Source organism: Talpa europaea (assembly GCF_964194135.1).
Source record: "Talpa europaea genome assembly, chromosome: 11".
Classification (NCBI taxonomy): Eukaryota; Metazoa; Chordata; class Mammalia; order Eulipotyphla; family Talpidae; genus Talpa; species Talpa europaea.
The window spans coordinates 75,226,885-75,247,234 of NC_140078.1; the positions used below are offsets into that span (position 1 = coordinate 75,226,885).

General features: G+C 54.3%; 1 protein-coding gene across 1 annotated transcript in view; it reads right to left on the minus strand.

Annotated features, from left to right (window-relative positions):
• Positions 1–20,350, minus strand: part of VIPR1 (vasoactive intestinal peptide receptor 1) — a gene marked incomplete at its 3' end in the record, with an annotated part of 30,434 nt that overhangs the window by 552 nt on the left and 9,532 nt on the right. The window contains exons 2-12 of the mRNA XM_084247791.1: positions 18,509–18,617; positions 14,092–14,199; positions 8,673–8,779; positions 7,253–7,356; positions 6,695–6,824; positions 4,419–4,572; positions 3,820–3,880; positions 3,545–3,611; positions 3,084–3,175; positions 562–691; positions 288–329 (exon numbers count right to left, since the gene is read on the minus strand). Of these exons, the coding sequence (XP_084103917.1) occupies positions 288–329; positions 562–691; positions 3,084–3,175; positions 3,545–3,611; positions 3,820–3,880; positions 4,419–4,572; positions 6,695–6,824; positions 7,253–7,356; positions 8,673–8,779; positions 14,092–14,199; positions 18,509–18,617 (1,104 nt within the window). The remainder of the gene's footprint in view (positions 1–287; positions 330–561; positions 692–3,083; positions 3,176–3,544; positions 3,612–3,819; positions 3,881–4,418; positions 4,573–6,694; positions 6,825–7,252; positions 7,357–8,672; positions 8,780–14,091; positions 14,200–18,508; positions 18,618–20,350) is intronic.

Genomic DNA, 20,350 nt, shown 5'->3' on the forward strand with positions numbered 1-20,350 from the left:
CCCAGGGGCTCTACACAACCACTTAACACAATCACTTCACAGACTTGGACATGCTCCCACATTCCTTGGGGGATTGCCTGAAAATGTAAATCCTAAGCAGATGGGGGTGGGTCAGGAAATTAGCATTTTTAGCAGGGTCCTATCCTAGGCACTGCTGACCTACTGGTCTGAGGACCACACCTGCATAGCAAGGTTTATCTGTCCTTGCTCTGCTTCTGGACCCCAGAACCATATGAGTTCTGCGTCCTGCCCCCACCCCCCCACCCTGGGGTCCGGCAGAGACTTACCTCCCCATTGAGAAAGCAGTAGAGGATCGCCACCACAAAGCCCTGGGAGGGAGGGAGCAGAAGAGGTGAGCGACATACCCCTGGAGCCCTCAGGCCTGCCCCACTGCTGGCCCCAACCCCAGTGTTCCCCAGATTATGCAAAGGGCTAAGCACAAAGCAAGTGCTTAACACTCAGTACAATGAAAAGATTAGAATACATTCAAAAGAGACACTTCTCCAGGTGGAATTCCCTTAAAGGCCAGAAGACCAGTTAAGTCAATGGTGCGGTGCATACCTGGAAAGAGCCCAAGACGAGCTCAAAGGCCAGTCTCACTTCGGCCTTGAAGTTGTCGGGAAAGAAGGCGAACATGATGTAGTGTACTCCAAACAGGGGGATCAGCAGAAGGGTGGACTTGGCCAGCCTCCTGGGGACAGAGGAGAGCAGGCAGTGGGTATGTGTATCCACACGTGTGGATAGATAGGGCCTGCCAGGGGGACCGCGAGGGGCGCAGGAGAAGGGCCCATGACCAGGAAGTGAGGATGGACTGTGCTATTTTAGAAACAGCACATCCACACCTGGTCCTCACCCCTGTCTGCAGTGCACTTGAGTCCTTCTGCCCAGGAGGAAGCATGAAAGAGAAGCCCCTATTCTCACCCTTCCAGAGGACAGAGTATAATGGAAGGCCAGTGCTGAACCTGGAGGATGAAGCCTAATGATGGTATTTCAGGCTCTGTGGCAGCTAATGGGGAGATGTTCCCAGGCACCAGAAGACCCTGTTTTTTCCCTCTCCTGGTCTCAGTTTCCCCAGTCTGCATAATGGGGTAAATATATACTTGGTCAAATTACAAAAATGGAGCCCACTGTATACTCAGAGATGTGTGGGGTGCTATAAAGTTCAGTGCGTCAATAGGAGACTGAGAATGAGGAACTTTGGGGTTGGGATGCTGACCACACATGCCCAAGGCCCCTTGGAAGGTTGGTGGGTGCTCGACTTTGTGCCTGTTCATCCATCACCAAGATGTCAGCGAGTACAGACCTCTGTTTTTGGCTTCTCCACTTCTTCGGGATTTGCCACCTTTTCTGGAATGGCTTCCCTCTCCCCCCACCTCCCCATACCAGGACATATGCTGCCACCCTGCTCTTAGGGCAACATCCATATCTCCCTGAATGATTGTCCCTGTCCCATGGAGCAGGGCTCATCCTGGTTCAGCACCCCAAACCACCTAACTGGTCCAGGCGGTGTCAGCCCAGGTTCCCTGGCTGGGGGAATGGTGGGGGGCAGGAAGGGTCTCTGCCTCTCTCTCTCCCACATTGGCAGCCAGTTCTGCAAAGTGAAGCCCTGAGCCTGAGGGCCCTGACCCTCTCACTCCTTCCTGGTCTCAGTTCCCAGTCACACCAAGATCCTGAGCACGACCTGCCCCCCTCCGCCTGCAAACCTACCCCACATGCCGAGGCGGACAGATGGAGGCTTTCTTTAAGTTGAAGGCTTATGGAGAGGTGGAGAGTGGGAGCTGGCAGCCCCTCCATGGGGGCTCCATCTCCACTCTGCCCACCCTTTCTGCCTGCTAACAGCTGTGCAGCTTCCATCTCACCCACACGGACCTGGTGATGACCAGCTGTCTTTGCCTCTGATTCAAGATCTTTTGAGTGTACCTTGGGGAAAACAAGGCCCCACAGGCAGAGGAGAGGGTGCACAGGCCTGATGTGTACTCCTCAGCAGACTGCAGGCTGCAGACCCCCGCAGAGCCTTCCCTCCTCAGACAGGAAGGGAAGCTCTGCCTACACACCCAGTGGGAGAGAAAGCTGCCACACCAGGAACGTGAGCCTTAGTCTCATCAGAGAGAATCACAGGATTCCAGAATAGAATCCTAAATCCAGCTCCTGACATTCTAGCCAGAAATCTTAGAACTCCCCAAAGAGAAGCCAGGCCAGGAAGAACATTCTAGAATCCCAGGACTGGAAGGCCCTATGGGACATCCCAGGTTTGTCTTGTCTATGCAACACTGCTAAACAACTTCCTGTTCCCATCTGTGGGCATGCAGACCCCCTACTCCCTTCCCACGGCCACCCTTTTAAAAATGTTTCTTTAGTTCTATCTTTGAGCATTGGTGTTCTCACAAAAACCTGCCTGGTTCTCCATGCTCTCAAGCATCGGGAACAGTCCTCGCACATTTCTAAACAAGGGGCATGATCAATGTCCCACGGACACTGTGCTCTGCCTCTGCCATGGCCACGTGCTCCCCAAACCTTGGGGAGAAGGGATTGTCCATCAGTTTTGTCATCTGTAAAATGGGGGCAATTTATAGGAGGCTGTGTAAATAAGAGGATACATGCACCCCCTTAGGAAAACCCTCTATCACACACCTGCAGCTGTTATTACTGGGGAGGACTGAGCCCTGAAGATGGCCATCTCATTGAGGACTGGGGGTTCCCCAGGGCATTCACCTACTGTGCATTTATTGTGCCCCTTTTCTACGCCAGGCACATACGAGGGACTGGGCACATGGTGTGAACAAGACACGGATTATCGGACACGGGTTATCTACTGTCTTCTTTAGCTTCCTGGCTTGGCAGCAGGTACACACCTGGGTCTGATCACCTGCCAGGTGGGTGACCGCGGAGAAGCAGACCTGGGCCTGAGGGCAGTCTGCTGAGGGCGAGGCCCGACACTTGTGCACTGAGCCCCACCATGGGGGTGGAGGTGGGTTAGAGCAAGATATCTTTTTGGTGGACTCTGGAGGCTCAAGGAGATGTGGGATATTTTAAGGACTGTGGGTGGAGGTCATAGGGGGCCAGGGCATTGGGCCCACACTCACGAGTATGGGCTGCTGTCATTCTTCCCGACATCTGGGGGTCGAAGTTTCTGAACAAGGATTCGGATGATGCAAATGAACAGGATGAAGTTCACCTGGTGAGTAGAGCCCAAGGTCGGGGGGTCAGAGAGGGGAGCCTGGGCCTCCAGCCTGGGCCTCTCATCTTCCTTAGGACCCTGCTTCCCCTCCATCTTTCCTCTCCCCTAGCTCTTCCCTCTTTGGGCAGGTCTTCAGGAAACTATTTCATACCCCTAAAGGCTGAGCATCCCAATCTGCTTTCTCTGCTCTACAGGAAGAACTGGGGGGTAGGAGTAGAAAGGATGGCGACAATCCTGCTTTAGGTTTTTGGGAAGCCGAGGTTTCAGTTCTGACCTAGACACAGATCTCCTGTGTGACTACAGGTGAGGTGACTATTCAATCTGGGCCTCAGTTTCCCCATCTCTAAGTGTGGGAGGGAGCCTTACCAAGATGGAGGTGAGAATAGGGCCCTTTATGATCCACCATAATGGAGAGTCGATGGTGTCCCAGCATCTGGGCAGGGGAGGGTGGGGGAGAAGGAGAGAGGTTGTCCTCAGCCACAGAGAGAGCCAGCAGTCCTTGAGGTTGTCCCTGGCTCTGCCCCTGAGCCCTTTAGAGATCACAGGCCCAGAGTCTGTGGTTCCCAGTTCCCCCTCATCCTACCCTGGGGATCTGCCCCAAGTGATGGTAGCCAGAGGAAGGGGGTGGGGTGAGAGCTCACCCAAAATTCTCCAAATAGATCCTGACGATTGTCCAGATCATGGTGAATGTGCTGGGCACCCCTGTCAGGGCCAAAAGAGAGAAAAAGAAAGAAGGGCATAGAAGGTGGGGATGGGGGACATAAGGGAAAGATTGAGGAGAAAGAATCAGAGAGAAGGAAGGAGAGAGAAAAGGGGGGGTGGTGTTTCCAGAGCTGCAATCCTACAGTAGCATAAACTGTTCACTGTGCAAAGATGCTGCACCGAGGGAGTGAACCCGATGCCTGAGAATCTCTGTCCACCTAAAGGGAGAATCTTTTTCTATGGAGGCACTTTATAGACTAGCAGTGGCCTTGTGGGTTTCAAGGGCTGAAGGGGGAGGACTTTTATGGACCTTGACTGTCTCCCACTCATCAGCCCTAGGTGCAGCCATTGTCCAAGGACACCTGCCCTGGGCCAGACATGTGGGAGGTGTTGCCAAACCTTGGCCGGGAGCCTTGCAGGTAGGATCTGCAGCCCGGCAGGACCTCAAATGGTAGGCTGCCTTGGCATCCTCCCCCAGTGAGCTCCCCAGGCATCATCCCCTCTAACCCCAGCTTGGCAGCCCTCCCTGGTACCATACCCCAGCCGATGAGTATGTACCCCCAGAAGTACTTCCGCTCGGAGAAGAAGGAGACGGCCAGCAGGGTGTACAGGTAGAGGCCCTCCACCAGCAACCAGAAGAAGTTGGCCATGACACAGTACTGGAATAAGACCACAGCTGCCTTACAGCCCACCTGCAGAGGGTGGAACAGAGAGGACTCACTAGGGCTAGCCGGAGTTCCTGCCGGCCCACGTGTCTATCTGGGGTGACATAGTTGCAGTACAGCTGACTTAATCACTTTGTTGTTTTTGCATTATCCCCTTTGAAAATACTCAGTGATTTTCCTATTCTCCCTGACTTTAGATCATCTGATACTTGTTTTTTTAAATTACAGACTCATCGATTTATTATCTGTTCATCTTCCTATCTATATTTCTATCCACCCCACTACTCATCCAATCATCCACCCACCAACCTACCCATTTATCCATTATTTACCCACCCATCCACTAGACATCCACTGCCTACACTCCCATTTTCTATCTGCCATCCGTGCATCTCTACCTAGGCATCTTCCCAGCCTGCTCACCCTCATTTACCTCTCCATTCATCTGTCCACCTACCTAGACCACATCCACTACAAGCCATTCATCTAGCTCAATCCGTGTGTTCATCTACCCACCCATCCATCAATCTGTTCCGCCATCCATCCACCTACCCTCTCGCCATCATTTATCCCATTTTTCTTACTTTATCCATCTGTACTTCTACCTACTCAGTCACCCAAATGTCTGTTTACTCAGCCACCCGTCTACCTACCCATCCACTTAACCCCTTTCTCCCACATCTACTCATTCATCTTCCAATTAGGATAGAAGGTAGCTGGAGGAGGCATAGGTGAGAAATCCTGCCTGAGTGTGCAAAAGTCCCCCGAATGTGTGGGGATGTAGGCCATGGAGGGAGGCCCAGATGGAAATGTTAAGGAGAGATGAGGACTGAGAGATGAGGAGGGGAGGTGGAAATGAGAAACAAGAGGAGGAGGGAGGACAACTCATTCTGGAGGCTCGAGGAAGAATGGGTATCAGGGAGATGAGGACAATGGAGGAGTCATGGGGTCCCCTGAGCAGGGCAATTGGGATTCTGGGTTGACCACCTGGCCTAATTAGAATTGAGCCAAGAAGCTTGTGAGCCAGAGCTTAGAGCCACCACCCTCCTCCAGGAAGCCCTCGAGCTTCCACACCTCACTGTACTCACAACCTGGGTTCCCACCCTTCCTTCCTGTGCCCTTGGCTTTGAGACATCCTCAGAGAACAGCCTGTCCTCTTCTGCCTTTGGCTGAAAAGCCCTTCCACAGGCTGCATTCGGTGCCTACAGCTACAGGCTGCCTACTTCTCCCTTCTCCCCATTTGCTTTATAACAAGAATAATTCTGCTCTTTAACAGGACGATTATTTGTGCTTCTCTTAGACAAGTTTCACAGAGCTGCTAATGAATGGGGAAGGCAGTCTCCACAATTATCCTTAACAAGTGCATTGGAGGCCCAGGCTCCAGCCTGCTCCTCAAGCTCCAGCGCATGCCCCGCTGTCTGACTCTGGACTGGATCTGCTGAGGGGCTCTGAATGGTCAACGTGGCTCCTTGGGACTCTCCCTCCCCCTCGTCGAGATACCTGAGATTTTGCCATTAGAGGTTCATTCTTTGGGAAGCAGGTCCTGCAAACCCCTGAGATGGTGATAAGCTTCTGGGTTTACTGAGGAAGCCATGAGTCACTCACCCCAAGGAATAGGTGGGAGTCAGGGCTGGTTTCCAGCTCTCTATCATAGCTGGGGGGGCCTTTTAACCTCCACTTCCTAGGAAGGCCCAGAACTAGGCTGATGAACTGGAGGACTGTGTGAGTTTGGATGGCAAGTGGGGGCAGCGGGAAGGGTGGCGTGGTGAGGAACCCTGGCACACAGAGAGCAGAGGGGAGAATTGGAAGGGATCTTGGAAGTCCCGCACAGATGGGGAGACAGGCAGGAAGTTCCCTAGGGGCACGTGGGACATCAGCAACAGGGATGAGAGGGGGCTCTGGGCTCAGCCACCAAGGGTCCCGTTGTTTCCCATGGAGGAGGGGAGTTCTCATCGGCAGGAGCAGATCTGTGCGCTCCCACAGGGCTGAGCATCGTCTCGTGTTGCTGACAGGACAGAGGGGTTCAGGGGTTGCCAGGTGGGGTTGGAAGGAGGCTTGGTCATCCTTCCAGAGAGAGGGAAGAAGAGAGGAGGGGAAGCAGGGAGAAGGCGGAGAGGAGATGAGCAGGGGGGAGGTGGGGGGCCCTCACCGAGCCCTCGCAGTGGTCTGACTCCCCGCTGTCGAAGAGGGCCAGGTCTTTGATGAAGACGGCGATGGCCCTCAGGATGAAGGACATGAAGAGGTGCATGTGGATGTAGTTCCTCGTGCAGCGCAGCTTCCTGCTGGGGCAGGCGGTTCTGGGAGGCCGAAGGGCCCTTGGACCCGCACCCCCCACCAACTCTGCCTGGTGCTCTGAGCAAGGGTAGGGTGGGGAGAACATGTGGCCTCTGTCGTGAACCCTGTCCCCTAGGGGAGCCCTGCCCCAGATGCCCCATCTCCATGTGCAGCCTGGCCCTCGAGCCTCGAGGGCCTCATTCCATCCCTGCTATCCCCCACCCCCCCCTCCTCACTGCAGGGTCATCCTGTGGGGGTGACTGACAGGCAGGACACTTTGAGCAGCCTGTCATCTCCAGGGGAGGCTGGCCTGGCAAGGGGGCTGGGGCCGGGACTCTGTGCAGCCTGGGGGGTGACCTGGCCTGGGCTGGCTCCACCACGGTGGTGAACCGGCTCAGTCTTTTTGAGGCCCGTTGTGGGGGCTGGATCTCACCTGAACAGACTCAGGATGGCAGTGGCAACCAGGAGGGCAGCGAGAGACAGGCTGTAGCCGATGGTGTAGCCGGTCTTCACAGAACTGTAGAACACTGTCTGCTGCTGCTAGAGGGAGGTGGTTGAAGATCTTGGCTGGGGGCAGATGAGCTCACCTAGGGGTGTTTGCGGGTGCCCTTTTCCCCTTGTCGTGGCAGATGAGGAGGTGGAGTCCAGGGCTCCCCAGAGCAGCTGAATGGCCCCCTATAGTCCCCAGACCTAGCCTCAGTTTCCACAGACAGCACAGAACTTCTCTCCAGGGTGGGGGCAGGGGTTGAATTCAACCCTTTCTGCTCCTTCCCAAGTGAAGGAAAGACCTCACAGTTCCATCTATCCACTCCTTAATCAGGGGCTCAGGACTCCTTTGTGCCATTTCTGGGCTTGGCACCCTAAGGGGTCCAGACTGCTTGCCCTTCAGACCCCCCACATGAAGCCCTCTCATTGCTTGGTGGGGGGAGGCACACAGGGAAGAGGGAATCTTCAAGACACTGGGGAGATAATTTCCTATTTGGGGGTCTCAGGGGCTGCAGTCAGCAGGATGAGGGCAATTTGGTCTTTCTGGGGGTGCAGGATTAAGCTGGAATCTGAGGGCTCCTTGCTGCTCCCCAGCCAGCTCCTCTCCCCACAGACACACACACACAGAGTCAGTCAGTAGGCAAGGCCTCCCTTCCTCTCCTCCCCCTCCCCCGCTGCAGCAGAGGCAGGTGGTTATGAGGATTTAGATGCTGCTTGAGGTGCTGGTGGGTTCTGAAAACCTCTGAGGAAATTGCTGCCCTCTCAGGAGAAGTGAAAGACCATCTGAGAGGATGTCTGTGGGCAGGGCAGACGTCACCGCAGACCCACAGACACACATAGAGATGTACATTCACACACCAGAGCCACGGGGGTCACCTAGCTGAGGGGCCTCCCATCAGAAACCCCACCTGGCTCCTGGGCCCATGTCCCTAGGACACTGCTAGTGTTTAACGAGGCAGGTCCCTGTGCCGGGACAGAGGGTCCTCTCCTTCTCCCTGGCTGACTGCCGGGGGTCTGTGACTGGTTTCATCTGGGATCCACACTTTGGCTTCTCTTCTGCATGCAACAGGGAAGATGGTCTCCACCTGCCTAATGACATCCAGGGCTGCAGCAAGGCTCCCCAGAGGCAGTGGGGCAGCCCGGCCTGGGGGTGTTGCCTCAGCCTTTGGTGCTTAGAGTCATCCTCATGAAACCCTCTCCTGCTCCCTGTCAAAGCAAGCTGACGGGGGTGAGCCCATGGGAAAGCAAGCCTGCAGAGGAAGGAGTCCCGGCTCCCACATAGATGGCGAGAGTTCCCCTTGGTGGGAGAGTAGAAGGGCCCTTGTGAGCTAAGGCATTCTGGGGGTGCGGGGTACACTGAGGCCCACCTCATCCAAAACTGATGGCCTGTCTTCCATGCCACAGGCAAAGGGGTAGGTGCCGGGCTCCAGGTCTGTCCAACCCTCATCGGTGCAGCTGCGGCTCACGTTGCGGCCTGGGTGGAGAAAAGGGTAAAGAGAGGTTGAGGCCAGGGAGAGGGAGTATCTCTGGAGCAGGTATGGGGCTTGGCTGTCTCTGTGCTCAGCCCAATGCTATCACCCCTGCCCTGTTGGGTTCCAGCCGCCCTGATCTGGATAACCAGGGCATCATGGGGGAAACTGGGGCAGAGAGAAGCCCCTCCAGACAACCCTGAGCTCACCTCTGCCCCTCCTCATGGTCTGAAGCTGGCCCCAGTGGCACCATAAACTCCTATCCTGTGTCTGGATCCTTCACCCAGAATGATCCCTGGCCTTGCCACGAGCTGAATGCTGACCCTTGTCACATAACTGCAGGAGCTGGTGGGGAGCTGGCTTCTTCCTCCTGCGGGAACAGGCAGCAGCCATCTGACTGCACGTGTGCCGAGTCCTCCTCAGCCAGTCTGTTGGGGTCTGGGGCCTGGGTTTCCTCCCATACTCAGGGCTGGTGCTGCTGGAGCAGGACCAAAAATGAGACAGTAGGTGGTTGGGGCTTGGGTAACGCTTGATAAGAGCACCCATCTAAGTCCTGATAAATGGAGAAGGAAGAAGCAGGGAGCTCCTGGCAGGGGAACCTGCCCAGGGGAAGGCCTGTGCAAGCAGTCACCAGGGTCTTGGGGCTGAGGCAAGTTGAAGCCAGGGATCTGCACTCTCCTCTGTTCTCGGAGGTCCCAGGCTACAGCAGAGGGGCTCTGTCAGGTGAGGGATCTCCCCCAGCTGGGAGCTCTAGTTCTGGAGAAGAGCTCTAGCTCTGCTCTACTGGGTGGGGTCCCCAGAGTCTTGCAGATAACCCTGGCCTTCACTTGCACTGAGGTGACCTGGTGCCCAGGTGCAGAGCTGTTGGCAGGGCCCAGCGGTCCTCTACAGGGAGGGTCCCCACGAATGTGCACTGAATATTCCCACAATGTGCGCTCACACCACATCAGGCAGATGCCTACTATTTCTGCAAATCCACTTGGCCACCATGTGAAAGAGGTTCTTATTACCCTACTTGATGGTTAGGAACTGAGGGGCAGCTCAGGGCGGGGGAGAAACTCAGGAAGGAGCAGCTGGGGCTGGATCTCTTTCCACTGTGAGGTGGGCGAGGGCAGGAAGGGCTTCGATGAGGCAGGGGCACTGGGCTGGGCAGATCTCCTGCCCTGGCAGTCTTTTTCTGCAGTCTCCCAACTACTAACCAGTGAGAGGCTCCCAGAGTGGGAGAACAGTCTTCCAGCTGCCCCGACTCAGGCCCTCAGTGCTCCCCTACGGGAGGGCCAGCTTGTAGGCTTCAAATAATTACCCCATCAAACTGCAGCCCATCTCAGCCTCAGATCTAAGGAGTCACACAGGCTCACTAGCTTAATTCATGAAACTCGACGCCAGCTCTGTCTTGCTCCTAGTCCCTCTGGCAAGAGGGGTGCCCAAAGCCAGAGGTGTTAGTGTTCCAGCTTCAAGGCTGGCTGATTTGGCCTTGTCTGCTTTTCCTACTTGCCCCAGCCTGGTGGGGGCAGTCCCTCTAAGCATCGAATCCTGGATGGGAGGTATGGCTTTGGGCTCCCCACTTGCTGTAGGGATGAGGGCTCAGTGAGGCCAGGCCCATGAAGTAAGCTAGTGAACCTGGTTGACTCATCAGCATCTCCACAGGGATCTCAGATATTTCTGTTTAGTGATCAGGAGCTTCCCTCAGTCCCACTAAAAGACAGGGATGCTAAGCTGAGAGAAATGAAGTGACGTGCTGTAGTGGCAAGCCAGTAAGGGCAGGTTCTCCATTAATTCGGGCAGATGGATAAAGGGGAGTCCTGGAGACTTCAGTGGTTTTTCAGGCTTTATGTGTGAGGTGGGAAGGGCAAGGGACTTTCACTCCATGTTGGAAGGGACACTCCACACTTCTCCCAGTCTCCTGCTCACCATGTTTCAAAAGGAAGTCACACATTGCCCAACCACTCCTCCCCGGGGCTCTCCGTCTGAAAAACATCACTCTGTGACTGGAGGTTGAAAATGGGAGTCATTTCTGTAGAGCCCCTGATGGGTCTCCTTGCTTTTCTCCCCCATCTGAGCTGCTCCCCATACTGAGCTTGACCCAATCAGGCCACTCCCCTGCTGAAATCCTGTCAATGACACTTGACCCCAGCCGGCCAAGGCAGTCTTAGGTTGTCATCAGGACTTCCCTATGGGGCCTCCCCTGGTGGTGCAGGCAGTTGAGCACCACGCTGTGAAGCTGTCCACAGCCTCTGCAGCGCCAGTTCGATCCTGGCCGGCCGGCGAGGGTCCCACATGGCACGGCAGACCTCTCCTGTTGCGCCCGCTGCTCCCCTCAGCAGTGTATTTGGTCGTCTGCCTGTTCTGTTCCCCGCTCTGTCTCTGGTGAATCCTCTCACCCTCCTGCGCATCTGGCCTGTACCCCAGTTCTTGTATAAATAAATAAATAAATCTTCAAAAAAAAAAAGACTTCACTATGACCTCATGATGCATAGGAAGTGGGATGAGTCAAGGAGGTGACCCAGGGACCCCAGAAATATGGTTAACATAGACTGTATGTTGAGTTTCCTCAACCAAAATAGCTATCCTCTGGTTCATCCTAAAAAAAAGTCTCTTCATATATTTGAAGGTAAAAACACCCCAGATGAAAGACATGAAGATCCTGCCCCCAGGTTTCTTATTCAGTCTGGGTAGATGACGTCTTTCTAACTCTCCACAATCTTTAAACTTCCATAATTTTTCCCCCACTTTCCCTGTAGAACTAGGGTCCCTCTGACTCTCTCAGCGAGGACACTCCTTCCCTAGTCCTTTTACCCGAGGAGCAGGGGCTGCTATCATCCCCACTCTGCACACCCTTACTTGCAAACTTCAAGGTCAGTTGCTCTCTCGTTCTTCATCTACTGGCCCAGGAAAGCACACCCTCTTTCCTTTTCGTTTTCAGCCCCTCACCCATTTCTAGCCGCTAATCCTATTTCTCAGAGGAAATAGGGCTGCTGAGTACCAGCCGTGCAGATTTGCAGGTTGTCAACTGCCCAAGGGTACAGCCGATGGACAGTGGGGGTTAAACTCTACTTCAAATCCAGCTTGTCAGTAGGACGGTGCTGGTCAGAAGTTGCCTGCGCCTGAGGAAGAGTTGCCTTTTTCTTATCTGCTCAAGGGCGCTGTATAGACCCTCTTGAGACTGGCAACTCAGGGTTAGCCAGAATGTAGGCTGGAGTCCAGGTTCTCAAGTGAAGGAGCTGCCTTGACAATTCCAGCAGAGACAGAAGGAAGAGCCATCAGGAGGAATGCAATTAGCAGCATGTCAGGGAGGAGCGCAATTAGCAGGCGCTTCCAGGGATCCGACAGGAGGCTGGTTGCCAGGCTCTGCTGATAGGACGCGTGGTGAGAGCTGCCAGAGGAGCTCGCTGCCCGTGTGCCCAGGAACCAGGTTCCCCGGAGGGGGGCAGGACTGGGTGGGTGCTGGCCTGGAATGCGGCAAGCCTGTGACTGCTCCCAGACTCCTCAGGGAGGGCGCCCACATTTCTTTGTCATTGCTGAGGTCAGGACACTGAGCCCCGGGGCGGGGGTAAAACTGGCCTGCCTCAAAGAAACCATCTTGTCCTCTGCCTTCTGGGTCCATCTTACAAACAGGGAAACTGAGATCCAGAGAGGGAAACGTCACCTGGAGTGAGCAATGCCCAAGATTCTTTTGGCTCACCCTCTGAATCCTTATCTAAGTCCTGCTTTCCACCCTTGCCAGCTTCGCCCTTAGTCTTCCCCACTCGGCTTGCTCCTCCCTCAGGCCTCCCCATCCCATTCCAGCCTTCTCCTCCCCCCAGCTCATCAAACCTCGACATGAGGGGCATGTTTGATTCCTCCTTCCCCCACCTCTACCCACCCGACTTCAGGCAAGTCTCTTTCTTCTCTGCTCCACTGGAATTCAAATCATCATCAGCTTTTACCTCCCTGATTGGATCTGCACTTGCAGAACACTTTCTTCTCACAGAAACCAGTTACCCATTAAAAACCAAAAATGGACTGTGTCAGCTTGGAGACCTCAGTGGCTTCTTAATGACTTAGGAAAAAGCCCGAGTCCTGGGTCACCCTTAAGGACCCGCCAGGCCTAGCTAGCCTCCACCCGCCCTTCTTCCCAGCCCTTGGTCCCTTGCGCTATCTCTGCTCCAGCCACACAGGTCCACATGGAGTTTCCTGAGGTTTTCCTGCTACTAGCTGTTGATTCTCTCCTTCAGGGACCTCCAGTCTACCTAGGGTCCTAGCGTGGTGACTCCTTCCCACCCAGGACTTCAGAGGGCAGCTGAAGTATCACCCTCAACAAGGCCTAGACCTCTGGTTGCAGCACACCCATTTTTCTCCCTCTCAGCCCTTCATATCATTTAAGATACCAGTGTTTGTTTCCTTGCTAAAAATCTCTCCAACGAGGGCCTCCCGGGTGACGCAGCGGTTGAGCACTGGGTTGCGAAGCTGCCCGCAGCCTCTGCAGCGCCAGTTCGATCTCCGGCTGCTCCCCGGCCACCAGGCGAGGGTCCCACATGGCGCGCAGACCTCTCCTGCCGCCCGCTGCTCCCCTCAGCAGTGTACTTCGGTCCTTCTGCCTGCTCTGCTCCCCGCTCTGGCTCTGGTGAATTCTCTCACCCTCCCGCGCTTCTGACTGTACCCAGTGCTTGTATAAATAAATACATAAATCTTTAAAAAAAAACAAAAAAATTCTCTCCAACGAGAACATTAGCTCCCAGGGGCATAGTGTTGTTATTTTACACACACACCAACACATACACGTTTGTCTAGCCCATGCCTGTCGTACTTGTGGGTATTTAATAAACATTTGCTAAGTGCAAGAATGACTGAATAGATGTGGTCAGCCTCTTTAATTACACAGCAGTAAGAGAGCCCACTTTTCTTTCCTGCCGTACCTGTGAACTTTCACTCAAGCAGAGCCCAGCGAGGTGTGTGAGCAAGGCGGTGGTTTCGCAGAGCCCAAGAGGTCATTGGATGCAGGTAGTGAAAGACGGAATTGTGACCAGCCCAAAACAACGGAACATGGGAGCCATAACTTAATCAAGCACCGCCAGTCAATGAGTTATCCATTGCTGAGCAAATACTTAGTGAGCCCTTCCCACAGGCTTATCTTTATGTGAAGAGTGAATCAAATCCTGAGTCCTTTAAAGACCCTGCACCAGTGCATACTCTTCCAGGACGTCCCCACCGCCCATTGCTACTGTCCCTTTGACCCCTTTGCTTTGCCCTCTTACTCCTTACTTCCTAATAAGACCCCACTCTAGTCATCCAGCCAGTCCACTTGTGCCACCAGCTCCTCCCTAACCCAGGCTCTTACCTTCAATGGAAGAGAAGATTTTAAAAATGGGGGGACAGGCCAAGACGACCACCTGGCCCCGAGGGGTGGCCGGCCAGCAGGTGAGGTTGTCCCACATCTTGCTGCAGCCTGCGGGTGAAGGCAGAGGGTACTTGAGTCAATGTGGGCACCACGTGTCTCCAGCCTTGGGACCTGTGCCCACAGGCACCCACTCTCTCCCTCCTCCTCTAGGCTCCCACCTGGAGGAAACTACAGGCTGAGAGGGGAGGTGCCAACCTGCCAGGCCTGACCTGCCAGAAGCAGGGAAGGAGGCAGGGCTATAGCGCCATAGTCCTTAGTGAGGAATGGAGTGCTGCCTGAGTGTGTTTAGAACTGTGGTGGGGCGTGAGGGTGGGGGTTGGTTTATTGCAGAGATTGGGGGGCCTCCCCCAGCATTTGATGGGCAGGTGCCAGCAGGTATCTGCATAATCCTACACCATGACGAATTGCTCAGCATTGGCAAAGAATTCCGACGAGCCGCTGGGCATTCGTGTGGGTGGAAACCTTTTGTAATAACCAGAACCTGGGTTCCTACTCCAGTTTACATGCTAAGCCAAGGTTCTAGTTGTACGGGTTTAACTTAACAGAGTTTTCTAGGAAGGCAACTACTGAGTCAGAGAGCTCAGACTTGCTTCCTTGTGTTTTGGACTTTACTAAGTGATGTTCAATGTTTTGCAAAATCATGTCACCTGCAGTAATGCTGGTGCCTGAGTCAGTGTCCACCCCGCATGTCAATCTACATTTAGACTCCCACGTGCCCAGAATTTCTATGTGTAAGTACAAGCTTCAGATGTTGTCTTCTTTTTCAGTGTAATTGTGGCTGAATAGGTATAAGATATTTTACTATAACTAACTCTCCTTTTGACTTTCCTATTACATGACAGCCGGAACATCATTCAAAAAAATGAATGTGAAAAAAAAGTGAATGAGTGTGTCCTGAATTTCATTTTATCACAGTGAAGGAGGTATCAGAAAATATTGGGTACGATGGGGTGATGGTATATGGGGCTTCATCTAATTCTTTTTCTTTTTAAAGATTTATTTATTTATGCATACAAGAACTGTGGTACAGGCCAGAGGTGTGGGGGGTAAGAGGATTCACCAGAGACAGAGTGGGGAACAGAACAGGCAGACTGACTGAAATACACTGCTGAGGGGAGCAGCGGGCGAGTCAGGAGAGGTCTGCTGCACCATGTAAGTAGCTCCCTGGCTGGGGATTGAACTCTTGCTGCAGTGGCTGCGGGTGGCTTCATAGGTTGTGTCTTAACCTCTTGTGCCACCAGGGAGGCCCCCATTTAATTCTTGAGTCTTCACAAAACTCGCAAAGCAACACTGATGTCCCCAACTCAGTAGAACTACAAGTTGAGATGGGTGATGATGAGAGCAGAGAAACCCTGCGTCACTGGCCGTGTCTGCCACACCTGGCAGGGCTGGCTGGAGAAGGGTGTGCCGAGGGGCTTCTAGGGATCTGATTTAATAAGCAGAAGCAAATACCATGGTTTTGCCTGTTCAGAGGCTGGGTGCCCCTGGGGAAGGTTTAATTGTCTCTGCGATCCTGCCAGTCCCATAGATTTATGCAGGAAACCCAACCCCTGAGCCAAAGTCAACGCTAAGCTCGGCCAAGCCCGGCCCAGCCCAGGTTCGAAGGTTCATGAGTTCTCAAGAAAGGGGCCTGGGAAGGAGAGGTGGAGGGACTTTCTCACAAGGGAAGAGTCTGGGCACTGAGTACTGCAGTGGGCTGGTAGTGTGTGTGTCGGGGTAGGGGTTACCATCTGGGGTTGTCACAGCCAGGTGGCACCTGGTCCTGAAGACCAAGGACACCTGGATCCCTGGGGCCTGGCCAGACAGCACAGCCTCCCTTCCTTCTGGACCCCAACCTTTCCTGCCCCACCCTGGCCTGAGGCTCCTGTGACCTTACTGTGGCTGCCAGACTCGCCTCTATTACTGTGCCAGCCTTTCTAGGGGCCATGCAGGGGCCCTTCAGGCCAGTTCAGTCCCGCATGAGGTCCAGGACCCTGTTGCTATCAGCTCTCTCTTATGTAGCCTTTGTATGTGGCAGGCACTGTTCTGCCTCCTTAAATGAATAGCCTAACCCTCCATTTTACAGGTGAGTAACTGAGGCATAGAGCAATTAGGTAACCAGCCCCCAGTTGCATCCCCTTCTCCAGCAAACTACACTCTCCTCGTCTGTAGGTCTCCATGCTGCTTCTTTGGGAATTCTGTTCTGTTGGACTTTGTTTCATTCTCTCTGACAGTGCTGGGCACACCCTACTCTGTAGACCGCCTATTGTGTCTGGGTCTCCGCCAGGCTTTGAGCGTTTTGCATCTCCACCTCCGGGGCAGGTTGGGGAGTAGATTGGGAGCTGGGTGTTTGGCTCTGAGCACAGTTTCACTAGAGGCAGCACAGAGGAGGAGGAGGCTGGGCCCTGCCAAGGGGAGGTCACTCTTGGCCTCATGGGGGATCTCAGTACCACTGAGGCCGGGCTGTGAGTGGTGCTAGGGTGCCGGTCAGTGGGCAGGGAGGGAGAGCCGGGGAGGAGTGAGGAAGCAAGAGGCAGCAAAAGGATCAGGAGGCTGAGAAGGGGATGATAGCCAAGAAAATGCTGGACACCTGGAGGGCCTATTGTCCTGGGCTGGGCCCTGGAGGGAGTATTCTCTATGTGTACACGCTAGGGAGGCCTCATAGGTACCTCCTAAGTGTCACTAGGCCCTCAGAGGGTCTAGGCTGACTGTGCCCACTGGGGGTAGGGGGTACCTCTTCAACAGGAAAGTCCAAATGGGAAAGTGGGGGTGGCAAGGCAGAGTAGTGTAGGGGCCTCTGCTGTGTGTGTCATTTTAAAGATTTGTGTATAGAGAGATATGGGCACGTGCAAAGATACTCACATGTGTGCTTGCTTGGACGTGAAAAAGACCCCCGCCCCCCCCGCAGGCAAACACAGACAGGGAGAGACACACATACCTCACAGACAGGCACACACACAGAGGCACACAGGCACACCAGGAAGACGTGTGTAAGCATGTCCAGGCTTAAACAGACACACACCCCCAACATAGAAAGACGCTCAGAGTCAGACACAGTTACAGATCCCAGAGGCGCAGGCACAGTCGCAGAGAGACATGGGCCAAGAGCACACAAGGGACATGCATGGACACGCACTGAGCCCCACACATGGGCCGACCCGCGGCCCACAGAGGACCTGCCTTCCTCTGGATCCCAGGCTGGCTGCATGGTGACAGAAACCTGGCATCTGACATGCACCCTGTGCCAGCAATGATCTCATCAGGATCACGAGGGTGGCCTGCCCTTGGGGCCTGGGAGGTGTTGCATTGGGGCCTAGAATATGGAGTTTGGGCCGCCCATGATCTGCCATTGGGGACTGCCTTCTAGGCATGTCTGCAACCTGGTCCCGGTGGGGTCTGGCCACCCCTGCACCCAGGCCTCAGTCTTAGGGGCCCCAGGAGACAGGAGACTTCTCTTCCTTGAGAGCTGGGGGCGGCAAAGCCCATTTATGGGGCAATACACACTCACTTATGGTACCCAGGCAGAAGGCATGGGTACCAGGGACAACAGGGAGGGTCTGGGGCAGGGGATTACATAACTGTCCACCCCAGAGAGGTGGGGGAGCTGGGGATGATGTCCCCTGCTCCTGAGTGAGGCTGCCACAAAACTGTAAGCTCAGCTGAGGGAGGGAGACTAGAAGGGAGACCCAGAGCAGGCCCAGGCACCACAGTGCCTCCAGCCCACCCCTCCCTCTCAGTGAGCCTCAGGCCCCTTACTGATCCCCCTGTTCCCCTAGGGCGGTCTGCCTTGGTGCCTCCCACCTTCCTGCCTCTTTGCTTCTCCAAATCCTGACCCTCCTTCCAAGTCTGGCTCAAGGTGAGCCTTTTGAAGATAGTCCTCTGCAATTCCTCCCATTCTGGCCAGGAGGGTGGGGTGGGGGCGGGGGATGAAGAGTAGAGGATGCTGTCATCTGATCTGATGGCCCCCCCGCATGGCACCATCCTCCACAAAGTGAGGCTGAGCTGCCCTAGGCCCCCTGAGGAGGAGTAGCTGGGCCCCCAAGAGCTCAGCTTCTGAATGTGACCTTGACTTGATGGTCTGGATTAGAGCCAGTGATTCATCTGGTTTGCAGAGGGAGGGTTGGGGTGGGGAGGTGTCACCCTTTAATGTCTAGCTGACTGGGAAAGCCTGGGGTTGAGAGGAGGAACTGGGCCTCAGTTTCTCCCCTGTGGTGAGTATTTCAGATCTGTGCAGACTTGCCTGCTTTACCCTTCTCCCTCCCGACTGCTAAGATGGGTGCTCTCTTTATACAACAAATGTGGAATAAATATGCTTCTGTGAGAAAAAATGGGTCTCCTTGGGGGTCTGCAGTGTTTCTCTTCCTGCTGGGAATCTCACCTGCTGTCTCATTCTCCAGCTGGGCCTCCTCCAGGCACTGCTTGCGCTGCACCTCAATCATCTTCAGATGGTGACACTCCTCCCGCTGCAGCCCAACTGCCTGGCCGCCCTAGGGGACAGAAACAGGGACGGGGCCCCATCAGCCTGTGCAGGGCCCACCTCTTGTTCATGCTCATAGACTCCACGAGCAGTTACCGGGCTGACCCAGATTCGAGAATGAACCCCAACCCCAATCCCAACCCCAGACTGAGTCCCGATCCCAGTCCTGCATTGAAGGCTGACCCCTACTTGGATCTGAACCCAAACACTTATCCATTGTCCCCAAGGCTCAGTCCACCTTGAGGACCAGATGATGGCTCCCTCACAGTGTTGAGGCTGTAACAACTTTGTCTCTTTGTGCATGGCACAAATCTACATAAAGGTATGGGGGCTCCTCATTAGAGCCCACAGCTGGCTAACTGGACTCTGGCTCTCCAACTTGGGTAGGTAGTCTTTTATCCTGGCCTCAGTCTCCACGGATGAGCAGGGCCCAGCTAGTGCTACCTCATCATGGGGTCTGGGGGCCAACTGGGAGGAATCCAGGAGTCTGGGTACACCTTTCAGACTCTGTTCCCAATCTAAGAGCCTATGTTCAGCCCCTGGGTCACATGCCTGGCCCTTCTGGCCCAGGTCTTACCTGTGTCCTTCTTAGTTCTAAATAATTCAACCTATGTCAGATCTAATGAAGGAAGAGGAGGTTTAAGAAGATGCGAGAAGCCTCTCTTGGATGGTTTACCATCCTATCAGGTCTCCCCTGCCCTTGGAAGGTAGGGAGAAGGGGTAAAAAGGTTTGAGCTTCTCCCTTCCCATGCATTGTGCCCTGACCAGGGAGCAAGCAAGCCAGATCTGTGCACCAAGGGGACATTTGCACTGAAGCAGACATGTGAACAGAGGTGATGGCTGCCAAGGAGCAGCCAGCAAAAGTCACGTCTTAGGAGCTTTTAGGGGGGGAGGGCAGGTGAAGGCCTCCAGGGAGCAACCCAGGGAGCAACCCAGGGTTGATGGCACCTTCTACCTGTCTGGCTTTAGGGAAGTGGCTGCCACCCCACACTGGTTTCCTTGTCTCTGCCTAGGGAAGAGAATGGCACAGCCCTCAATAGGGCTGTGGGTAAGTGTCCAGAAAACTGCTCCAGAATGAGAGATTCTCGATGTCTCTTCCAACTTGTCCCTCCCATCCTGGGATAAGGACCTCATCTCCCTGGACTTCAATTTCCTTGGTGGATAATGAGCCTCAATCACCTCCCTTACTGTCTCAAAGACTTGCGGTCAGGCTACAAGGAGAGTATAAGTAGTGGGTGTCCCCTCATTTCCTTCTGTAATATCTATGATACCAAGGGTGTCTTTGACCATTGTTCTGAATTGACCCAATTGGGGCATGAGTCCCAGGTGCTAGTGAGCTCTCCATTGCTGTAGGGGAAGAGGGTGTCCAAGCTGAAGCTGGCCAATTGGTGCCCAAGACGCCATACAGCTGAGGCCCTTCCACCTTGACAGCTCCTCACCCCTTGTTGAGGATTTTGGACCAGACTCGTTGTCACAGAGGTCCTCAGAGTCCAACTTCCCCATTTGTAGCTAAGCACCGGCTGCCTAGCCCAGGTCCAAGGGAAGGCCTCCTCCCTGCCACAATGTCTTTCAGACAAGATTCCCAACATCCAGACCTCATCTGCTTATGTGCTACATGCTTGAAAGTCACCGAGTTAACATGAATTCCATCCATCTTGGACTGTTAACTTTCCCAGCCAATTGGGATAAAGACACGAACTGGCAAGTCATTGAAAACTTGGCATATAAAGTAACATGGATAGA